This window comes from Xiphophorus couchianus, chromosome 3, assembly GCF_001444195.1.
Source record: "Xiphophorus couchianus chromosome 3, X_couchianus-1.0, whole genome shotgun sequence".
Taxonomy (NCBI): domain Eukaryota; kingdom Metazoa; phylum Chordata; class Actinopteri; order Cyprinodontiformes; family Poeciliidae; genus Xiphophorus; species Xiphophorus couchianus.
In genome coordinates this window covers 23,008,385-23,031,052 of record NC_040230.1, presented here as the reverse complement: position 1 = coordinate 23,031,052, position 22,668 = coordinate 23,008,385, and the positions used below count along the sequence as shown (strand labels likewise).

At 36.7% G+C, this 22,668-nt stretch overlaps 1 protein-coding gene across 5 annotated transcripts in view; it reads left to right on the top strand.

Moving 5' to 3' along the window:
- Positions 1–22,668, top strand: part of LOC114141949 (CUB and sushi domain-containing protein 3-like) — a 244,962-nt gene that overhangs the window by 181,135 nt on the left and 41,159 nt on the right. For all 5 annotated transcript variants that reach the window (XM_028012891.1, XM_028012890.1, XM_028012888.1 and 2 more), the window contains 7 exons: positions 410–604; positions 1,569–1,742; positions 4,169–4,342; positions 4,946–5,119; positions 8,643–8,828; positions 11,649–11,822; positions 19,668–19,850. In XM_028012891.1, coding sequence (XP_027868692.1) covers positions 410–604; positions 1,569–1,742; positions 4,169–4,342; positions 4,946–5,119; positions 8,643–8,828; positions 11,649–11,822; positions 19,668–19,850 — 1,260 coding nt within the window. The remainder of the gene's footprint in view (positions 1–409; positions 605–1,568; positions 1,743–4,168; positions 4,343–4,945; positions 5,120–8,642; positions 8,829–11,648; positions 11,823–19,667; positions 19,851–22,668) is intronic.

Genomic DNA, 22,668 nt, shown 5'->3' with positions numbered 1-22,668 from the left:
ACAGTTTAACAAATATGTCTGTCATATAAATATGGAGTAAGTCCTTGAGGACAATGATTTAAACATTTATTTAAAAAAAACATTAACTTGTTGCAATATGATGAGACAGGTGAATAATAGTTGAGAGGAAATCTGTTGTTCACAGCGGGGTACAGGTTTGATATTCCAGTGCACCTCTTCCAAGTTAGAAAGTCAGAGCAAATCGTGATTGACAATATTGTTTTCTTCTGAGACCAATGTTTATTTCTGTTTGTGTTTATCTCGCAGTAACAAAATGGAAACAGAATTTTAAAAACCCTATTGGATTAGAATGTGATTTTATTTTTTTCTTTGATTGTTTTATTGCTCTGCTTCTAAATTTGTCTTGAAACAGAATTATCTTTCAACCTACTTTACTTTCACCCATCAGTAATGACGTGCCCCAGTCTTAGTTCCTTCTCCCTGGACCACGGGAGATGGAGGATAGTCAACGGTTCACACTATGAATACGGAACTAAAATAATCTTCACCTGCAACCCTGGGTACTATCGGGTCGGCCCTGCCCACATCCAGTGTCTGGCCAATGGAGCTTGGAGCTGGAGAAATGAGAGACCTCGGTGTAGAAGTGAGTAAATTTTAGCTTTCCAATACAAAAACTACCAGTAATACTGTTTATATACAGATTTTTGTGTCTTAGGACGGATTTGAAAAAAAAACAAGAACAAAACAAACTAATAAATTTTTAAAAGAAAACTGAATTTTAAGAGAAAAATTATTAAGAATTTCTTGTAGATATTCTGAGCAGATCATGTTATTGAAATTTATTGTTGTTTATTGATTGTATTATTATTTATCAATTCACCCCCAAAAAAGAGTGTTTCAAAAGTATTATTAAAAGCCCCAAATAACCCATTTTCAAAGCAGTATATTAAACACAAAACTGTTTTGAAACAACTCTGTTATTTTACCTGCTTCGCCAATTAATTAATATAAAATATGTCAGTTAAAATGTCCATGTAAGATTTAATTTTTTTTTTTAGAAAGTAAGTAATAAAAATAATAAAGCCACTATAAACAAATCATCTCAGCTATAAAGGTTCAGTAAACAGAATTTACCAAAAGACTTCAAGAATACATATCACGTTCATATTTGACCTAAACATTATTTTATTGATTCTCTCTTGTGTTCTTCACCTATACTGGTCCCAGTCTGTGTTAGGTATTGTTTACTGCCCTAGTGGACACTAAAATTTTTCTGCTGCCATGAGAACTCTTTTTTTTTTGTTTTTGTTTTGAGGCAAAAGCATTGAATAGCTTGTGTAATGACAGAACAGGATGCCAGCAAGTGTTATTAAAGATGTTTGGACAGAGGAAAACACCATCATTATGCTCCCAGTGAAATAGTACAGGTCAGCTTTTATCACATTAAGGTCGGTAAGACAGGTGTAAATCACTGTGCTCTCCCATTGACTCCAAAGATGTAAGCCAACTTCTAACTCATCCTTTATTCTTTTTCTGCTACTCACTCTTCCGGGGTGTTCTCCATCTCCCTTCCTCCTCTTTGTACCATCTTCTTCATCTTATTGCAGTTATTTCCTGTGGCGAGCTTCCTACTCCTCCTAATGGGAAGAAAATCGGAACGCAGATTACCTTTGGAGCATCAGCTATTTTCAGCTGTAACCTTGGCTATGTTTCAACTGGATCTACAGTTAGAGAGTGTCTTCTGTCTGGCCTTTGGAGTGGGATGGACACTCAGTGTCTAGGTAAGTACGTTCTAAATGTTCTTGACCTAGCTCAGAAACTGCTGGCAAGCGTCTCAGAATAAATAAGAGCATTTTTGATTGGAAACAAAAACTAGAATAGAAACAGATGGGGAAGCAGTAGGTGGATATAATTGCCTCTGTTGTTACGTGTATATGGCCAGTGTCAATAAAAACTCTGGAAGATGTGAAGATGTTTTATGGTCCACTATTGACTTCACATTTGCTCTGAATGAGGCCTCTGCTACACTTCAAACCGTTACAGAGCCTGCAGAGAAAATAATGAAAGCTTTGTGTTCCAAATGTTCAAGGACCTTTAGCAATTACCTGCAGAGAATTAGATTATATTACCATATAGGCAGCATTAATGTTTGTGAAGTTTATGATATATAGTAACAGTCTCTCTGAATGTGTGGAACGTCATTCAAGATGTTCTGACAAAATTTACCTCAGTAAGTATTTAAACAGGAAAACATGCCACTGCTTTGCATGCCAATGCAGTCCTAGCTTTTTCTGTTTTTCTCAAGTTACAGCAACTCATTTCTATGAATATTATTATTGGGATTTTGTTTGATGGTCCAACACAAAGGAGTACATAGCCTACTGCTTAAGTACAAAGAAAAGACACAGTTGTCAATATTTGTTTTAATTAGAAGATGTCTCCAGATTTTTTCTTGAGAAATCTTCTAATTAGTAGAGATTTCTAGCCAATGTGTCATTTGAACTCAGTATAAAAATATTGTTCTATGAATACCTTAGAAGTTTGTTAGATAACATAAGTAAATAAAACAGATTCAAGAAGACCATATAACACAACAGACACATTAGATATAAAGTTGTTGAGAAGTTCAAGGCAGTGTTAGGTTATAAAACAATATGCCAAGCTTTTAACAAATTGCAGAGCACTGTTTATTCTTCATCTGATGATAAAAAGATTGTGGCCCAATTAACATGACACTAATGGTATATACCAGCATTAAGGCAAAGAAGATAGGCAAAAATGTTTTAATTGAGTTATACATTTGATGTTATTTATGAAAAACCACAGAGAAATCACTGCTGAAACCAAAGTCTTTTGCATTACTTTAAATAGAGTTGCTGCTGTACATGTTTTAATGCTGCAGCATAGTTGCTCATGTGCAAAACTGGTAGAAATGTATCCTTCAAGTTGTAAGTGCAATTAAAAATTGTGCAAGAAGTATTGACCCCAGGGGTGGCGCGTCCTAAATACTAATGCACATAACATTTGTTATCATTTTAAAAATCATGTATTTTCTACTGAACAATTATAGTTATTTGTGCATCAATAAAATTCCAATAAATGGCTTTAGAACATGACATTATAATGGGGAAATAATTTGAAAAAATTTGAGGGTTATGAATTCTTTCTCAAAGCATTGTTCATAATTAGATTATCTGAATTCAATGTCATGTTGGAGCCGAGTGTTAAGATTTTCTGGACATTAGTGACATTAGTCGTCTTTGTAATTGTGTGGCACCATTTCTTTTTGTTTGGCTCAAGGTTTGATCAGTTCATTAAAAGTGAAGCACCTTTTGCTTGGCTTGTAATCTGACTGGTGAGGTTAACATAGCTGAGCACCTTCTGGTAAAGTCGCCTACTTCAGCACTATCTTCACAGAATCTTGCTGCTCTCAATTGGAGTGTGATAATAAAATGCTCCACTGAATTTCTCTGTGCAGGAATGAATTAGGGAAATAAGGTTCTCCAGGTTTTAAGTGGCAGCAGAAATGTCACCAAGTGATCCCTCTTCTCTAAAACAAGAGGATTTATTGTGGCTGCAAGTAACATGATTATGTGCACAGGTGTTTTTTTTTTGTTTTTTTTGGAATTGCAGATGTGCACCTTTCTTTGTGTTGTAGATTGGACAACTAAAGCCAAAGCCAGTGTAAATTTTGATTTAACATTTCAGAAATAATGAGCTCAAATATGTGTTCCAAATACAATACATGTTATGACTAAACTAATTTAACCTGTCTGCATTAAAATTCATAGACCTTTTAAAAACATGCCCCCTCATTTCATTTTCTTACATTGTTGTCAAAACTGTATTTAAATGTTAAAGTGCAATCAAAATTGTGTGTGTCCTTCAGCTGCTGTCTATTAGTAGCAAAGCCACTAAAACTCATTGTTCTCACTGTTAGAAAGCCAAATTGAATCAGTTCACTACATGAATAACCGAGTGCAATTGCATTTATTGTTTTCAAACTAATTTTATTTCCTGGCAAAAGGTGCACCACCTCATTAGTGTACATTTTTGTTATATATCACAAATGCCACAATCTAAGTAATTTATTTTTTCTTTCATAGGAAATGTCCTATTGTGAAAAAGAAAGCCATAAATTGAGAGAGAAAAATAACAATGAGCAGGAACAAAGGGTAATGGGCTATTTTTCTTTACTCTTCTACAGCTGGTCACTGTGGCATCCCAGAGCAGATTGTGAATGGCCAGGTTATCGGGGAAAATTTTGGCTACAGAGACACAGTGGTTTACCAATGCAACCCCGGGTTCAGGCTTATTGGCTCCTCGGTACGCATCTGTCAGCAGGATCACAACTGGTCTGGACATCTCCCAGTTTGTATATGTAAGTACGTTATTGGCACTTCTTTCTCGTAATGGCTGATTCCCCGACTGTGAGTGTGTGGGTCCATGAGTTTTTATGTTTATTTCAGAAAGAATTTAGAAACTGATGATACAATGTATATTTATAGGTTTAAAAATAGGAGATTTTTTTTGTCAAGATCCACCTTTGGGTTTGATTCCTGATCTCTGGTATTTCATTGCCTTGATCCGCCAATATATATTATAAGTGATTTAGACCACTCCTCTGGAACGATGACATATCACCAACTGATTTCTCTGTGTATATCACATTTTTTTTGTGTATTTCTTTTTTTACCCCAAGATCTTCTATTTTTGCTCGGAAGACTCTAACATTGGTAGCCAAAATGTGAACATTGAATATAATTTTCAGTATAATCATATTTTTAGTGCGGTGAAATTTTCCATATTAGTTGTTCATGACTTGAATTCTTATTCCCTCATTACCTTCTGAGTTTAATTATAAGTACAGTGACAGTTGGCAAATTGTGACTCAATCATGGCAAGTCGCTCCTTTGCTACATTTTATCTTTGTTTTTTATTTTTTCTTTCCAACACGTACCTTTTTTGGTGTTTCTCAACTCAGCTGTGACTTGCGGCCACCCTGGCAGCCCTATTTATGGCCGCACCACAGGCGATGGCTTCAACTACAATGATGTTGTGCGCTTCGCCTGCAACAAAGGCTACACCCTGGAGGGACCCTCTACAGCTCAATGCCAGGCAAACCGCCAGTGGAGCCATCAGCCTCCGACATGCAGAGGTAAGGTCCTCGCCACGGAGTGCCTGCTGAATTTATAAATACCTGCTAGTCTGACAGCATTTAGGTACCAGAGGGACACGTTTGCACTTTGATAGTTGAACTCTGCCTTCTTCACTATATCTGCTGTTGGCATTGAATGTATTGTTTGTGGATGTAAAAAAAACAGACTCAAACTGAGAACATATGTGAAGGGTTTTGAGTAATTAGATGCAGCTTTAAACAGCTTATTTACTATCAGAAATTGAGCATATTCAAAGAGCAGACTATTACATCTACTAAAGCTGTTTTTTTCCCTTGGATTTCTTTCCATAACAAAGGCCGTTTTTATCTAATGCTTCTCTATTTATGTAAGGCTAACCAAAAGGAAAGCAGGTAGCTGCCAGATAACAGAAATAGGATCCAGGCTGGAGCAAGCGCTAGAGCAGAATGAGAAAGTCTTTCCAGGTCTTCTGGGATTATTCTGTTATCTGAATCTAGAGTAGCCAAAAAAATGATACATCCTCCAGATGTGTCAAAATCATTCACAAATCAGTAGACAGCGACTTGCTGCTTACTCTGACATAGCAACAAATAGGTATTTGACTACATAATAAAGTTGTGGAAAATACCTATCATACTAAATACTTACAATATGCATGATCTTAAACCTTATTTTTTCAACAGATTATCATGTAACAAATGAAGCCACAGCATTAAAACTGAAAATTATTAGTGATCATAGCAGATTGTATGAAAATTTATCATCATTCCAGCTATTTGTTCAGCAATTCTTTTTTTGTAAAATGGTATAAAAATTAATCTACAGTTTTATGTGTATGGGTGTTTTTGCCTCACCATTCCAGAGAACAGTCCTTATTTTTACATGGATATAGCATAAATGTACTGCACATAAACTTAGCACTAGGATTATGCCACAAACACATGAGATTCAGATGATGTAGTCCTGATGGTTCTTTTTATACGAAATCACCCATTAAATTATTAGAGGGACATTCATTGATGCTCTGAAGTGTAATTTCTTAACATGCCAATTTTACATAGCTAACGTATTATATATAAACATGAAACAATATATATGGGATTCAGTATAGCAGTGATTAAATAGGTTTGTGTATCAGGAACTTGTAAAGCAGAGATTGGACAGGGCAGATAATTCATTCAGACAATTAAATCCTATTGACATTGGTTTTGCACAGTGGCGCAGTGGGGCTGCACAGTGGCGCAGTTGGTAGCACTGTTGCCTTGCAGCAAGAAGGTCCTGGGTTCGATTCCCGGCCGGGGTCTTTCTGCATGGAGTTTGCATGTTCTCCCTGTGCATGCGTGGGTTCTCTCCGGGTACTCCGGCTTCCTCCCACAGTCCAAAAACATGACTGTCAGGTCAATTGGTTTCTCTAAATTCTCCCTGGGTGTGAGTGTGTGTGTGAATGGTTGTTTGTCCTGTATGTCTCTGTGTTGCCCTGCGACAGACTGGCGACCTGTCCAGGGTGTACCCCGCCTCTCGCCCGGAACGTAGCTGGAGATAGGCACCAGCAACCCTCCCGACCCCATTAGGGACAAGGGTGAACAGACAATGGATGGATGGATGGGACATTGGTTTTGTTGGAATTTATACTTTAAGACATTTAGTTCTTTTTCATGTGAATACGACTGCAAAGATGGATTCGATAAAGGATATGAAACTGTCGTGTACTTTTGTCAAAATATGTTCCCAGAAATATGTTTTCCCATGAAGCCAAGATGACACTCATTTTTACTTAAGAAGAATAATTTGTGGAATAATTTCACCTTCATCTAATTTCAGCTGAACCACCTTGTCAGTAATGATGTCTTGGAGGCTTCTTCTGCATTTAAAATAGTTGCTTTTGTCTGACAATAGACAATATAGTATGTTAATTTGGTTTTCATGAAGCAGCATGAGAATCTATTATTATCAAAGGTGCCAAATATAGCCCATGCTTACCTTTCATTGTGTTGATTAAATAAAGAAAAAGCCACTGTTTAGATCATGTGGACAGTTTTATTTTTAACTTGCAAGCTTGCTGACAGATAACACTTATGCAAATTAGGATCCAAGCAAAGGATGCAATGTGAACAGTTTCCAGGAAATATCCCTTGTGAAATGTGTGAAGGGATTTAGGCAGAATGCCACATTACTATTTTGTGTGTCTTTTCACTTAATGTTTTGTTAAAAGGAAATTATTCCTGACAAATGGCTGTTTCATAGCAGCTTGATATAAGCAGGGTACACCAATAACAGAGATACATCTATCATACTAAATTGATCACACAAATGACTAAAAAGCACATATTACAGTGTACATGTTTATGAATTAAGTATTAACAGCATTAGTATATTGAATAATCTCTTAGACCAATTAATAAAGCTTTTTGTGGGTCTGGATGTGTGAAAACGAGAGTTTGTACGTTCTGTTTTCTTAAATTATACACAATGGCAGTCCTCCCCCTCTAAAAGCTCTGCCAGGCAAATGGCCTCTCTGTACTGGTTGGCCCTAATTGAAATTATGCAATATGCATGCATTTAGGGGAAATCCTGCCTATGTTTATGTTTATATATGTAAATTACAGCCAGAGTCAATTACAGTCCTCGAGACCAGAAACGTTTGCATTACACATATTTGGAAAAAATTCAATAAATAAATGAACGACTGTCCACTAAAAGTTGTTGGTAGTTTTGTTGCTGAAGAAGAAAAAATAAAATTAAGTAAAACAGCCTGCTCCATTCCTGACTTTACAAAAGCTGTGGAGAGAAGTCACATGTTTGAATGAATCATTAAAACCTCTTGCTATATCTAAGCAAAACAGGTATTCTCAATGTGATTCCTTCCTTATAAAGTCAAATGTTCTTTTAGTTTTGAGGAGTACTTAATCAAGTCATTATTATTCATATAAAAATATGTACATATTAACAGAAAAATATGTATCTATTTTCTTTTGTTAACGTCTGCATTTGTTGTTTCTGGCTGAAAAGAGAAAAACTACTACACAAAACCTAGGTGCACATTGCTTGCATGCTGTGGACTTGACAAGGATGTTTGCTCCTGCATATATTTGATGCACTCAGCTTTTTAAGTTTAGCACAGAAATGAACCAAACAGTGTGAGTAAAACAACTGAGGAGATTGCACTGCCTTGTGAATTCACCCCTCGACTTCTTGATTGTCTGTTTGCATTCGCAGTGAGCACCATATGCTTCTCTGTGCTATTGCAACAACATAGTTATGGAAACAGTTTATTACATAACAGCATATCTGATGAAGTAGTCCTGCATTTATTATATGATCCATGAAAAGAAAGACGATGTACAGGCAAAATAGTTCTAGGTTTTTCCTCTGTACATTTATTTTGGTGGAAATATGTTTTCACCAAAAAGATAATTGTTTTTTTGGGAGGATTTTTTCTTGCTGGGTTTTTAGGATTTTTTTTTTTCTGAACATGTTTAGACTAAACAAGAAATTCTGAAGTTTATAAGGGTTTTAATGTCATGTATTTCTTTTTCTCCACAGTGGTTAACTGCACAGATCCCGGCATTCCTGCTAACTCTATCCGAGAGAGTAAAATTGAGCATGGGAACTTTACATTTGGCAGTGTCGTGTTCTATGACTGCAACCCCGGATATTACCTGTTTGGTTCATCCGTGCTCACCTGCCAGCCAATGGGCCACTGGGACAAACCTCTCCCAGAATGCATTGGTAAAATGGACATTTCTTTCCAATACACTAATGGGACATTTACTGTATATTTTAGTGTTTGTAATTAGATAGGTTAAGCAGATAGAACTAAAACATTTTATCCCTGTCCTTGTTCTGTTAACTTTTGCTTCCAGTTTTAAAGGTAAAAGTTTATAAGTCCTCCACTTGGTAATATCTGTTTAAACCTTTGAATCAGTTCTTATTATGCTTCTCCAAAGCTAAACACTAAACTTAAATCAACTTTGCAGTGTGAACTTCAATGTTTTCCTTGCTGTGTAATTCTGTACCCACCTCCTGGGTTATTATGCATTCTGTTAGTGCTGGAGTCTACCAACAATAATCACCTATTTCTATTGAAATTATCTGAAGTATAGCTCAACATTTTCCACACAGGCTGAAAAAGCACTTAATTTCATGGTAGAGAGACGAAGCTCATCATTTATTTTATCAAATCAAATCCTAATTAAAGAGGCACGCAGAAGTGTCTATCACGTGTTTTGAAACTTGCTTCAGGCATCATTGACAGTTCGGTTATGGTTAGAGTATGCTGAATTATAGAAACTTACTTCGCATTAGGACGACTCAGACCAAAGGCAAACAAGCACAGAAAGTAGAAAAATTATATAATTTGTTTATTTTTTAAACAAAGCTGTAAATCAAGAAAAAGCTTACATTTTACAATAACTTTTCAAGTTATCGGTGTTGTGTATTTTGCCATCTGTATTGCTTGGCACTTTATAAACAATCCTGATATATTTTTTTCTGCTTTCCATGTTCATTAAAGTTCATTAAAGTTTGTATTAAAATGAACAGTAGACTCCCCTCTTACCTCAATTATTCCCACATCTCACTCACCCCCAAAAAATAAATAAATCTGAGCTGAGATATTAGCAAATCGCGTAAGCTTGCTGATGCACAGGTAAGCAGATACAAGTAAGTGCACAGGACATATTTCAAGCATTGAATAAAACTTTTGCAACTGATCAATATCAGTGCATTACTGGGAAACCAGAACAATTCATTTCTAACGAGACCAAATAGCTGGAGACAAACACATATAGCCAGGTAAGCAGTAAGACACAACCTCAAGTATGGAAAATCCAGTTACTTTTAATGTGTGGCACCTATTAACTATGCATTCCATCTCCATCTCCACTTTTCCACTGGTATGTGGAGTCGACAGCTATACAGACTTTCATGCAGCTTGTTATATTGCAAAACAAATAAAATTATTTAATAAACAACTAAGAAAAATCAAAAGATCAAGGTGACTGCAGTAGATGATGCACTGTTTCAGTTTCTTCTTCTTGAAAGAAAAAACTGATAGATACTACAATAAAGCGACAAGTCTCAGCTTTGATGTCACTGTCTTAGTGCAAAAGAACTGAGGTTGACACTGCTGTCAACACAAATAGTAGGCCTAGTACTTAATTTGAAATGAGTTTTTTTTCCCTTAAGAAGCTGTGTGTAGTCTCAACTGAGATGGTGTTTGGTTATTTTGTGCTTACAACAAGCAGATCTGGTTATTATTATTTCATATACGTATAAAGGAACAAACACATAAACGTTGATGGACTGAAAGTTGCCGACATGACAGTCAGAAAACTTTTCAGGACAGATATCGGCTGAATTTAAGTCTGACTGAGCAATGTTAAGCATGTTTTTTATTAACAAGGTGGTGATAAGATCTTAGGGATTTTATAGCTGCTAAGGATTTTCCCCCCCAAATGTAAGATGTCCTAAATGTGTCTGATGGTGTGTACAATGAGTTGCAAAAGTAATTTTTCTACATCTTGCCACAATACCAACTCAAACTGTATTTTATTAGAATCTGGCCTTTATGGAAGAGTTGCAGAAAAACTCAAGTCAGAAAGAAAGCTTTACTAAATTCCATTCATATTTTGTCAGAAGAATACATCCAAGCAGAGACGTAATGGAAGGACTTGGATTAAAGCATATTTGCATTTTAGAATGTCCCAGTCAATTTGTAGTCAATTTGTAGCATGACTTGAAAACTGATGCCCTGAAGCTCTCAGTAAGAAAAGAAACTGAGCTTGGGATGTTTTCCCAAAACAAATGGGCAAAAATATTCATATAAAGATATGCTTTTAATTGTAATTACTTGTAATTGTAGCAAAAGGTAGTTCTATCAAGGTTTGATGCAGGTGGTGACTGAATAGAAATGCACCACCATTTTTGATAAATTGAATAGATTTTTAATTTGTAGAAAATGTTTCTCTACTCTACACAAATCTGTGTGATAAAATGTGACATTTCAAATTTGAAAGGTTTGAATAATTTTGCAGGGCACCATAATTGTCATCTGCTTATGAAGACAAAATCTTCAGCATCACATTTTGCTCTTACCACATGTCCCTGACAATAATGTAACCCTATGCAAATTAAAAGTTTTACTTGACAATGTAATGACCCATCCAGGTGTTCTTTATTTGATTTACCTGAAATGAAGGGCCATAGGAACAGCACTCTTTAATGTCCGACGAACTTACAGTGTGAACTATAAAATCTGATAGTCTCATGAATGTGTGCTCAAATTACTCTACGTAAGTAACTCTGAATCTAATTCACAATTCAAAGCAGAGGGATACTTGCTAAATTTAACAGAGCTTCCCTGAGCATTACTGTATCATACTCTGTGCTGTAAGATGGGGTAAAAATGTTGTCAATATTAAGTTTTCTTGTATTCCATAGAAAATGTTGTGTGTGTGTGTGAGGGCGTGCGGGTGTGTGTGTGTGTGTGTCTTTCTACAAATAAACAGGATTTATTAAGTCAGTCCTTCTGCTGCTCCCCTCATGCAGAGGTTGATTGCGGGCACCCAGGCACGCCACCCCACGCAGTGATCACTGGAGAGAAGTTTACGTTTGGCTCCAGAGTGTGCTACTCTTGTCGCGACGACCGTCAGCTCATCGGAGATTCATCGCTTACCTGCCAGCTGAACGGACACTGGAGCGGCCCACTGCCCCACTGTTCAGGTACGCTGTACCACACAAACATTTTGTGGTATTTTACACCCATTACAAATTCTGTTCTTTTTTTCCCCCCATTGAACAAAATGTCAATTGTAATTCTTATTCTGACTGACTGCACTAGTAGCTGACACAAAAAAGTACGAATGGCTCATTTCATTTCTCATTCAGTCTCTATAAATGAGAAGAAAACAAGTTATTGAATGAATGTGCAGCAGAGAATTTCCATACTGCCTGAAAGATGGTGACATCTGCAGTCGGCAGTCTAATATTTTAAAAACTACAGCTAGAATTGAATACATATAATAACCTAAGCACACATATTTAAGAACACCCATTCATAAAACTCATGACAACTTATATTGTTCTGTACAAGAAATGTTGTCAAGCAACTGTGTACTTTGTTATATAAAGTGCTATATAACCCCTTATTCTACAGGAGTAGTAGTGTACACCCACTTCCAACAATGAATCGATTTTTTATAGCCCCTGTATAATATTCAGAAGTGGGCTACTGGTGACCTGCTCCTCTCTGCTTCTCAATTGGTAGAAGTCCTAATTGCTATGTAGTTCCTGCGTAGGTTTAGGCTCTATATTTACGCCGGCTCTCATTGCTTCAAGTAAACTGAAATAATAAAGTACAGTAATACTCATAGTCATTACTCATGCAATGAACAGGCTGCTTAGAAAATAATACAAAGTGTTCATTTCAAATCTCTCATTCCTAATGATATCTGAAAATACAATGTATAGAACTATATATTTGATAAATTACAATTCACTCCTGACCACCTTTTGAATGTTAATTAAACCAAATAACAATGAAACGCATTTGACTCTTGTCATTATTATAATTTTAAATAAATAACTAGAGAATAAAAGATTGCAACTGATTATTTTTGACCGAGTCTATCAAAATGGACAACAAAAAAGTGTAACGCAAACTCTGTTTATAATTAAATCTTACAGTACTAAATTGTATAGTACAAGTTGTACTTAAAGCTGACAAAGTAAAAGTTTACATTATTTAAATAGTAAGTGTTTATTAGCCATTTTTGCAAGTCATACGCACATTAGATGCATTGGCCACGTACAGCATAGCTTCATTAATTTAAAATGAAGTGCTAGCAAATCACTTTAACCTTGTTCATAACCTAAAATATTTGCTGATACAAATCAAAATGCCATTCATGTATGAATGGAAACCAAAGTGATATCACTAGAATGAGACTAAACTGACCCTAACTTGGTTTAGTCATCTGACTGAAATGTGGAACTATTTTGCTGCTCACTTGATCTTCTAATCATGTTGTACTTTTTTTTTAAACTAAATCCAGATTGTCTCCCTTCAACTGTAAAGGTTGCATTGTAATACTGTCTAGCTTTTTTCAGGAAACTGTTCCTTTACTGACATAACACCCCTAAAAGGCACCAAAATTAAGTCACAACTTGGCAGTGTTGACAAACACTACTACAATATGAAGCCCACTTACAATATTGAAAGGATTTCTTGGCATTATTAGAAAGAAATTCGAGCTCCAAAGAAACCGTGCCAATTTAATACCATCAAATGCTGCACAATAGACTTTTCTACCCTTCTTTTAAAGACTCTCTTCTGTCTGAAAATATTTGACCTTTTGCTATTCACACGCTTACTGTCTACTCTAAAAGGTTTTTAACATTTTCGAACTAGCACTCCTGTGGTTTATCTGATGCCGCTGCATTTGGCTGAATGAAAATGACCAAAGATGGTGAGCCAGTGCCAAATAGGAGCTACAGACCTTTATTCTTCAGTGATTCAGTCAAAGGGAGTCTTCATCTTAAAAGAATTATGAATAAGGGATCCTTTTAAAGTTGAATCTAAGTTAGCTGAAGAGGACCCTTTGCAAGTATAAATCATTTGAAGTCAACTCCATAACCATAAACATTTTAAGTTCCAGTTTTTCCATTTGACATTTTTTAAAGTAAGAAAAAGGGTCTTGTAATATTTAGCTCCCAACCTACAGCTTACCTCCACTCCTCTAGCCCTCCCATGCTCTTCCCTCTCGTCACACTTAAACAATGTTGACCATGAAAGTAGATCTTTTTATCTGAATCTTCACTTGGTTTGTTAAACTAACTGACCCAGAAGTAATGTTTGTAAGCAGACTTGAGTGGTAGTTATTCTCTCTTTGTCAAAGGGCAGTTCAATTTCTCTTCTCACTTTGGATGTTTTGGATTTACACAAGCAGTTTGAAAGTAGAGGATCTTAAGACGCTAAGGAAATATACTTGATTGTATCGGTCCGAATCTGTCTTACTGTCAGAGCTGTCCTCACATTTCTTGCTGGGCTGTGACAGCAGCGACAGAATCATGGGTGCCAAAGACTCGTTAGCGTCACCGGGAAGCAAAGTTTGGCCTGTGTGATTCTGTCCCACCAAAGACTTACAGTGGCAAAAGTTGCTGAGTACTGTATTCTGGCTGTAATAGAAAGGCGCTTTGTCTCATGTAAAATTTCTACATGAGACAAAGCAGTTCTATCCACTGTTCTTCTATTCTCTAACCTGCTTTGTTCCATGTAGGATATCGTATTTTAAAAGCATGGAAGTAATGTTTTGTAAGAAAGTCCGAGTACCTAACATTTGCGTGGATTACTTTGACATTTACCTTCTTATTTTGATATTATCCTACAGTAGGTACATCCTATCAGGATAACCATTTTTCCAAATGGCAGACTGATGGTTTACAGTGTTGACTTGGCCTCCCACAGCTCAGTCTAATCATAAATCTAACGGACAGATGAGAGATAGTGGTCCACTGGAAATATTTTCATCCTTTTGATCTGCAGGAGTGTCAGAGCTCCAGAATGAAACCAACTCGCTCTCTGACTAAAGGTTTATTCACATCTGACACATTTGGTCTGCTTTAAAAGGGGCCTATTATGGGAAATTCACTTTTAGCAAGTTTTTGACTTAGCATTCATAAACCGCTGCTGCGTCTTTGGTGGTTGTGTGAGAGGCACAACTTTGTCTGCTTCTTATGCACACCAGTTTGCAGCTATTTTAATTTTTGCAAAAAAAAAAAAAAGAAAAAGTAATGAACATGTTTAGAATGCCCTATAGACCTATCCTAACTTGTTCAAGGAAGCATAATAAATTCCCTATGCTGAATTTGTTCACATTTAGCAGAGATTAGTGAGACTCCAGTCAGGGGATTTCTTGACAAAACCACCAAAATGGTTTTTGAATAAGATCTTATGCCTGAAGTGGTCTGGTGACGATTTGCACTTCATCAAAAGTACAAACCAGCAGTAAAGGTCTGCTAGTTTCAGACACACAAGAACTTTTTAACTTCAGTCAAGTTCACTGCTGTCAAGCCTATTCAGCTAATTTATAATTTTTTTGCATTTTTTGAATTTGTCACTGCTCAATTTGTCCTTGTACAATTCACATTTCAACTTCATTTGTACATGCGCTGAAAGAACTGCTTTCACAAGGAAAGTCTCCTTGTGAAAGTTCAATAATCTCAATAATGTGCTCTGTTGACATTGCAGGCTGTCATCAACTGCTAACATTTTTGTTCAGGTAATAAATGAAAGAACTTATTGAAATTTGTTAACCTTAGTAGCACTGTGTAAAAGACAAAACCATTATTCATTTAAAATGTTGCAGTCATTAAACTCCAGTAAAAGTGACATCTTTGGCGCATTTGTCTCACGTTATGGTGTCCGTAGAGTAAAATTAATGCACATTTCTTCAGAATGTAATGGATTTTTTGGTAAGAAGTGTAGATGAAGCAGAGCTGCTTGCGTTTTTTTTTGTCTTTTTAATCACCCATCACTTAAGTTAAGAAAGGGTTCCCATTATTAAGAAGATTAGATCAACATCCTGCTGTTTTGACAGATGAGTCCTTCTTATAATGATGATGAGCAATTCTGAATCTTATCTCTCTCTGTCATTCATTCTGAGCCATGTGCCAACATAGCCCTACTGCAGCCAGCTGTCTTATGAGACAGAGTAAGCTCATGTGCTTTTACATTAAGCATTCAACATGTCTAAAAAACAAACAGATTTGATACGTTTCATTAATTGTGTTCAGAAATTTATCAACTGTTTATTTTAAACCAAATTAATGTATTGACTTTGTTCTAAAGCATTGAAACAGCTGATGAGAAATAACTGTTTATACAACGAATGCACTGAGGACATTTATAGTTAATAATTATTTAACTTGGGATAATTTGCATAATTTGTTACACAGTTGCAAATTAACTCTGCATCAAACTGAACATTTTAATCAATGTTGAATGTGAATGCATCATCTTTAGAGATTATACCACATCAGCACTTGTGATTAACTAGGAAATCTGCAGCATATGATGGAGAGAAGATGCCACTGTAAATCACCTGCTTGCCACTAAAAGACGTAATGGATTCACTCTTGGCAGTAAACATCTGTTACAGTTATAGCAGAAACTGGAGCCACAACACAGCTGGAGCTCATCTGTTGCTTACAAAATAAAAAGATGTGGTGCTAAACACATTTGTTCAAAGAAGTTAGTGCAAGTATTCATTTTTGCACATAGTTTTCATCATTCTTTAAGATGGCCAAAGAACAGGAAGTAGACCTTTTTCTACTTCAAGTGTTTTGAACAATTGTTCAAGTGGAAAGTGAACAAAACAAGTGTTTTGTTCACTTTCTCTCTTTTTTTACCACTTCTACAATTTTATCTGCGTTTATCTGTATTTTATCATTGTCATGCAATAATATGCAAAATACTTTAGCAGGACTCCTGTAATCTATTAAAGTGAGTATAAAGGATAAGGTTTTTAACTTTGTTCCTTTCTTTTCTTCCTTTGTAAATTACATTACACTTGTCAAAATGCAAGTTCATATACTGGTACCTAAGTGCTTAAATTGTTTTTGTCACATTACAAATGACAGTAGCAGTTTTTGGGGTGGGTTTATGAACAAAAACAAGGCACTGCAAAGTTGTGAAGTAGAAGAAGGATCCACAATTTAAGATTTTTTTTTTGACAATTAAAAATCAGAAAAATGTGGTAGAATGTTGGGATTTAAACTCTGCAAATGAAGCTTATCTGCCTTTCTTTCTTCCTTTCCTTCCTCTTTCCTTTTAGAGAATATTAATTAACAAAATGACATATGCAGTGCAGGAATTAAGTCTGGGGAAGATTTAAGGAAGAACAGGGTTATGAAACAATCTACCTAGTGTAGCCCATCATCTGAAAATGGGAAAATTGTAACATTGCTGCAAACCTGCCAAGACATTGCTATCCACCTTATCTGATAGGCCAGGCAAGGAGGGCATCAATTTACAGAAGAGTATCAAGTAGAAAGCTCTTGGTGAAAGCATTTCATTAAAAGTGCTGATTGCAGTTTGCCACCAGTCATGTTGAAGACACGAAAACCCTGTGAAACATGGTGCCCTTGTCAGATGACACCTTAACTTTATTTTTGACTCTACATAAAATACAAAAACAAAAAAAACGTCATATGTATTTGAAAAATACTTCTGGATAATGTATTCACATAGAGCACACCATCTTGACCAATTTTGATCAATAGCACAGTGCATTGGTGACATTTTCTTTCATATGGACTTGGAATGAGTTCAGAGTTCATGAGAAGTAGATGGAGCTAAATAAGGGAAAATTCTGGAACAAAGCCTGATAGAGGCTGCAAATAACGTGAAGCTTGGGCCCAGGTTCTCCTTCTAGCAAGACATTTACCACTAACATACAAGCGGAGATGCAATTTAATGTTTTAGACCAAACCTTTTCATGTGCTTACATGGCTCAAAGTCCAGACCCAAACCTGTTGTTAATTTTTGGCAGAAAACCTGCAAGATGCTAAAAAGCATTTGGAAACACTAAGACTCCTTCTACTTCACATTTGAATGCCCATTTGGTGTTGGTCCATCAAATAAAGTACAATATTCTATCCTGTGACTATAAGGTAAGAAAAATGCAAAAAAGAGTTTGACTTATAAGTATGTTAACATTTTATATCAAGACTAGACATTTTGAAAATGGCACAGTATAATTCAGTAGTAACATCACAAAACAATAGGACTCTGAATTCCTCACAGATCCAACCTGGCATCAGCAGCAGCTCTCATCCATTCAGCCATTCATGCATCTGTCCATTCCCTCATTTTTCCTCCCTTGTTAATTAGTAAGATGGTGCATCAGACTGCTTGCCAAGCTGTTCCCTTTTTGTTCTCATCTGTTGCATGGCTGATTTTAAGACCTTTTTATTTCCTCACTAAGGGATCTTTGTGAATGGACATTACCTGATATTCAAACCAAAATCTGACCACCATCCCAATTACCATGATTAGAGTTGTCCCACTGCAGGAGAAGAAAAGAGAATAATGAGGCACCGACAGCTGCTGTAGGACTTACGAGTATCTACCGGTACAGCCGTACACACCAAGACAAATGCATACTGGTGCTCATCACGCTCTCATCTCCACAAATGTATGCAAGTACATGCTGGGAGATGCACAAACAGCTCAATCTCTCCGAGCCACACCAACATATGCAGCCGTTCATGAACACTCAGCACCAGCCACAGCCACATACGAACTTATCCGCTTCTGCTGTGAGTCATTGACCTGACAAATGCAGTTTGTAGACATATGCGCTGAGGGATGTGTGTAGATGATATGAGGTTTGTGTTCGTGCTTAAAGACTTTGTCAACAAGTCCAGTATTACAGCCATTTGGTACTCTGTACACAGAAAGAGCAGCAGCTAAAGTCCCTTGGGGAGGGAAGGACAGGATGTTTTTGCAAGAATCAGTCTTGAGCCCGATGGGGTACAAATCCCTCACAAAGAGTTTGTTTTAATGTGAACTTGAATATCTCTATATTTCTGTATCTGTATATTTGGATGTAATAAAATTGTTTTCTACGCTCAGCTGTTTTTTTTTTTCGTTTATATGTGTCAGAATTGAAATGGGAACAGTTATATTTTTGGCTGGTGTTATGCACTACTGTATGTGCTTTTGTTCTCTCCCCTGAGGGTGACCCCATTGAATACAACCCCCACCCCATAGACTTTCCTGGCAAACAAACCACTCAACTGTTCATCACAACATGAAATCTTCAGCACTGCCCTGATTCCATACCTGTCATCTTTATTTTCTCTCTCATTTCCTATGTCTTAGAGTGTGAACATGTCCTATTTCTCTCAAGCATAAGAGACAGGCTTAAAAAGAACATGAAGAGAATTTATAAAAGGCACATCGGCGTCTGTATCTGATTGAATACATAGTCAAATGTAGCAGATTGTGCAAGGTTGTGACTCTGAAAGTACTTAAGTTCCTTCACAGAAAAAAGAAAAAGTGGAGATAATTCAGGATAATGAAAATGCATTTACTGGTAGCTCCAGAGGTCACAATGTATTCATAATTTCTTATAACCACATTTGGTTGACTCTTAATGCTGGCTCTGCTGATTTTTTTCATTTTTTTATGGGCAGAAAAGCTTCTGGTGTCAAAGCTGAAAGAAATATTGGTCTGCCAGGTCGTTGGCATGGTGACAAATGGTAAATGTTCTGCCTTTATACAAGTCCTTTTAACCTTAGCACTTCTGAAATAAAAGCCCCGTGCCTGCCCTTGGGTGAATTTTGCATTGTATCACTGCTTCCTAAAGGTCCAAATGACCACACCAAAGCTCTGTGTACTTTTTATCTACTTGACAGGAAAGACGCATATGTTGTAAACTTCTGCCATGCCCATTTAAAAAGGATCCATCTGTGCACACACACAAACACGCCTACACGCTCAAGTGGGTGGACTCTTCACTCTCTGGGTTTCATTGCTCCGTGTCTGGTTATCTCTTGATGCAGGCGACTCTTCAGGCACCTGTGGGGACCCTGGCACACCTGCCCATGCCAGCAGAGAGGCGGGGAACTTCAAAGTGCGCAGCAAGGTGCGCTTCACCTGTGCAGTGGGACACACGCTGTACGGCTCAGCAGAGAGGATCTGTTTCCCCAATGGGACATGGTCTGGCAAACAGCCATTCTGCAAGCGTAAGGACACTTTTTAAAATTTCTGTGGGATGTTTTGTATAAATGGTGTGAGAGCAGAGAGGAGTCATGCAGGGTAATAACAAATACAATTCTTCACAGATAAGCACTCCTACACATGCACACCGAGATGCATAGTTGCTTTAAGGCGGGGCATCGAATTTCACCACTGTTTTTTTTTTCTTTCCTTCTTTTTTTCAATATTAAATCCAGGTGCTTTTCAAAACTAGTCAAACCCATTTTTGATATTTTAAATGTTTTGTCACATTACAACCGCTGACTTTAACATGTTTATTAAGATTATATATTGTTCTATCTGTGTTGTTTTTTGGGGGGAGGGGTTGCACAAAGTAGCCCATTGTTGATCCAATATTGTATGTACGTACAAACATACAAAGTGACGCTAACTTTTAAAACAAACCAAACATGCTAGAATTTTTTTATGGAAAAAAGAATGAAGATCATGTAACCTTGCTTTGTTATTTTGTAACAAAATGTTAAAAATAACTGAATGGATACCTTTGCTTAGCAGTCCAGTTCAAATGAATAAGTTAGATTTTCACTGTTTATTTTTAGATCTGATTGCGTCATGACTGTTATTTATCTGCAAATACAGCAAATTATCTGAAAATATGTGTCTTTTTATCGATTCAAACAAGTGGAATGCAGCAACAGTTCAAAGAACAAAATAAGCTGTAGAGAAGCACTGTGAGAACAGGTTGACTTAAAATGGAAATTTCTAGATAGTCAAGGTATTTTCTAGGAGGCTGCACAGCATTTATAAAAAAAGGAAAAGGAATTGAATGTGCTTAAAAACAGAAAAAAGAGAGCCATTTCTTGGTACTGTACCAACATTTTCTCAGCTGTGACTTATAAAAATTTTAAATAGTACCCAGATCCAGAATAAACAGACAAACACTGCATGCAGCATACTGGCTGCATTAAAACAAAAATGATTTGCAAAGAGATCACAAAAGCAGTGCTTCACCAGATGGTAAAATATCTCTCTGCTGGAGTCAGAGTGTCTTCCAGACTCCAACCAAAAATTTAATTAATTCCAAACACCTGAAGCCACATTTTGTTTGGATTGTGATGAATGAATCATTGTAGGGATTCTAGATATCAACTCTCAGAGGGCCAGCTTCACATCTTGCATAAATTACCCCCAGGGGTCAACCGGATATTGAGGCAAATGTTTGACTGGATCCCCTCTCCTTTACTTACTATTGGCTTGGAACAGTTTCAGAATCAGTTTTAATATCACTGGCCAATGTATGGTCTCTCTGAACTCCTTTACGGTGCACCTGTTTTTATTGCATCTTCATTCCTTCTTGTGTTCATTCTGTCTTTTTCATTTCATCTCTTTTTTTGTCTTAATCTTACTGTCAATCAGTCTTTCCAACTCTGTCCTATTTTCCATCTCTCATTTCTCTGTATCTTACTCGTTTTTTGTTTTTTTTTGGTCCGATACCCACCTCCTTCCTTTTTTTATTCCATATCTCCCCACCCCAGGCTTTTTATCCTTCCATCTCCCAGCTGAAATCCTGATTTAAAGATTGTTTTAACCATCTTTCCAACTCTGGGGGGAGGGAGCAGGAATTCACTAGAGCCTGAATGAATTTCATTGCTCTCTGTCTGTGATCTAAAGCCCTGCCTTGTGTTAAAGCCCATCCATCCATTATTCACAGACCTTTACAGCGCATGGAAAGTGGTCACTGTGAATATTCGGCTTAATAACCAGCTCAAATGGCCATCAAGGACGACTTTATGTAATTTCAAATATTAAGAAAAAAATGTATGCTTTGTTTTATATATGTGCATACAGAATTACATGTAATGTGTTTGCATACATAATTATGAGCTCCTGAGTGCATTTACAGCACTGTTTTATAAATGTGCTGAAGCTCTACAGTGCGAGGTACAGTATGTGTCCCAGCAATGTGTTTGCACAGTGATAAGTTTGTGCGGATGCATTAAAGTCAATTGAGAAATCACCACGGCAATAACAGCACGTCTGTCTCCTACAAAGAATCAGTATTTCAGATTTTCCAGGCAATTAGGTGATTGAGAGAGCAGATCAGTTTTGTAATTAGACATGATTTGCAGGAGGAAAAAGGTACATGAAACAAACTGATTTCTTTCCTAACCTTTGGGGAAACATTTTGGTGGGCAGATTTTATGTTTTTTTTAATGCAGCTTTGACTCTTAACTTCTTTTTTCTTGAACTAACACCTGGGTTGTTAGTTCAGTCATAATTAAAGTGATTTTTGCATCTTCACGCTGTACCTGCAGAATGTAATTATTCCCCCAATCATCTTGTTTCTGAGCTGCAGTAAACATCACCACAGAGAGCATGAGAACTGTACCTTATTAAATGGGGCTTCTTCAGGATTGCTAATGTGCTTTGTCCATCACTACATCATCTCCGGTTATTGGTCTCCCTTGATAAAGCAGTGATGTATAGATTGGTGGGTCTCTGCTGGTTTGTCTCACAGCTTCTTTGAAAGAAAATACAGTTTATCAGATAATACAGAGCACACAAAAGTAATGATATTTTTTATAACCGTGACCTCCAGACTATAAGCTGCTACTTTTTTCAGAAACTTTGAACCCTATGATGCGGCTTATATTTGGGTTTTTGCCAACCGATTTCAAAAGGCTAGACTGCTGTCTGATGAAGAGGGTAGCACAAACTGAAGAGCAAATTTGCCTTGAGAGGACAAATTTGTCCTCTCAAGGTGTGAGGCTGATCAATTCCAACAATAAGAAAGACAATTTTAGAGGTTCTAATGTGCAGGAGGAAGACATGATCAGTGACTTT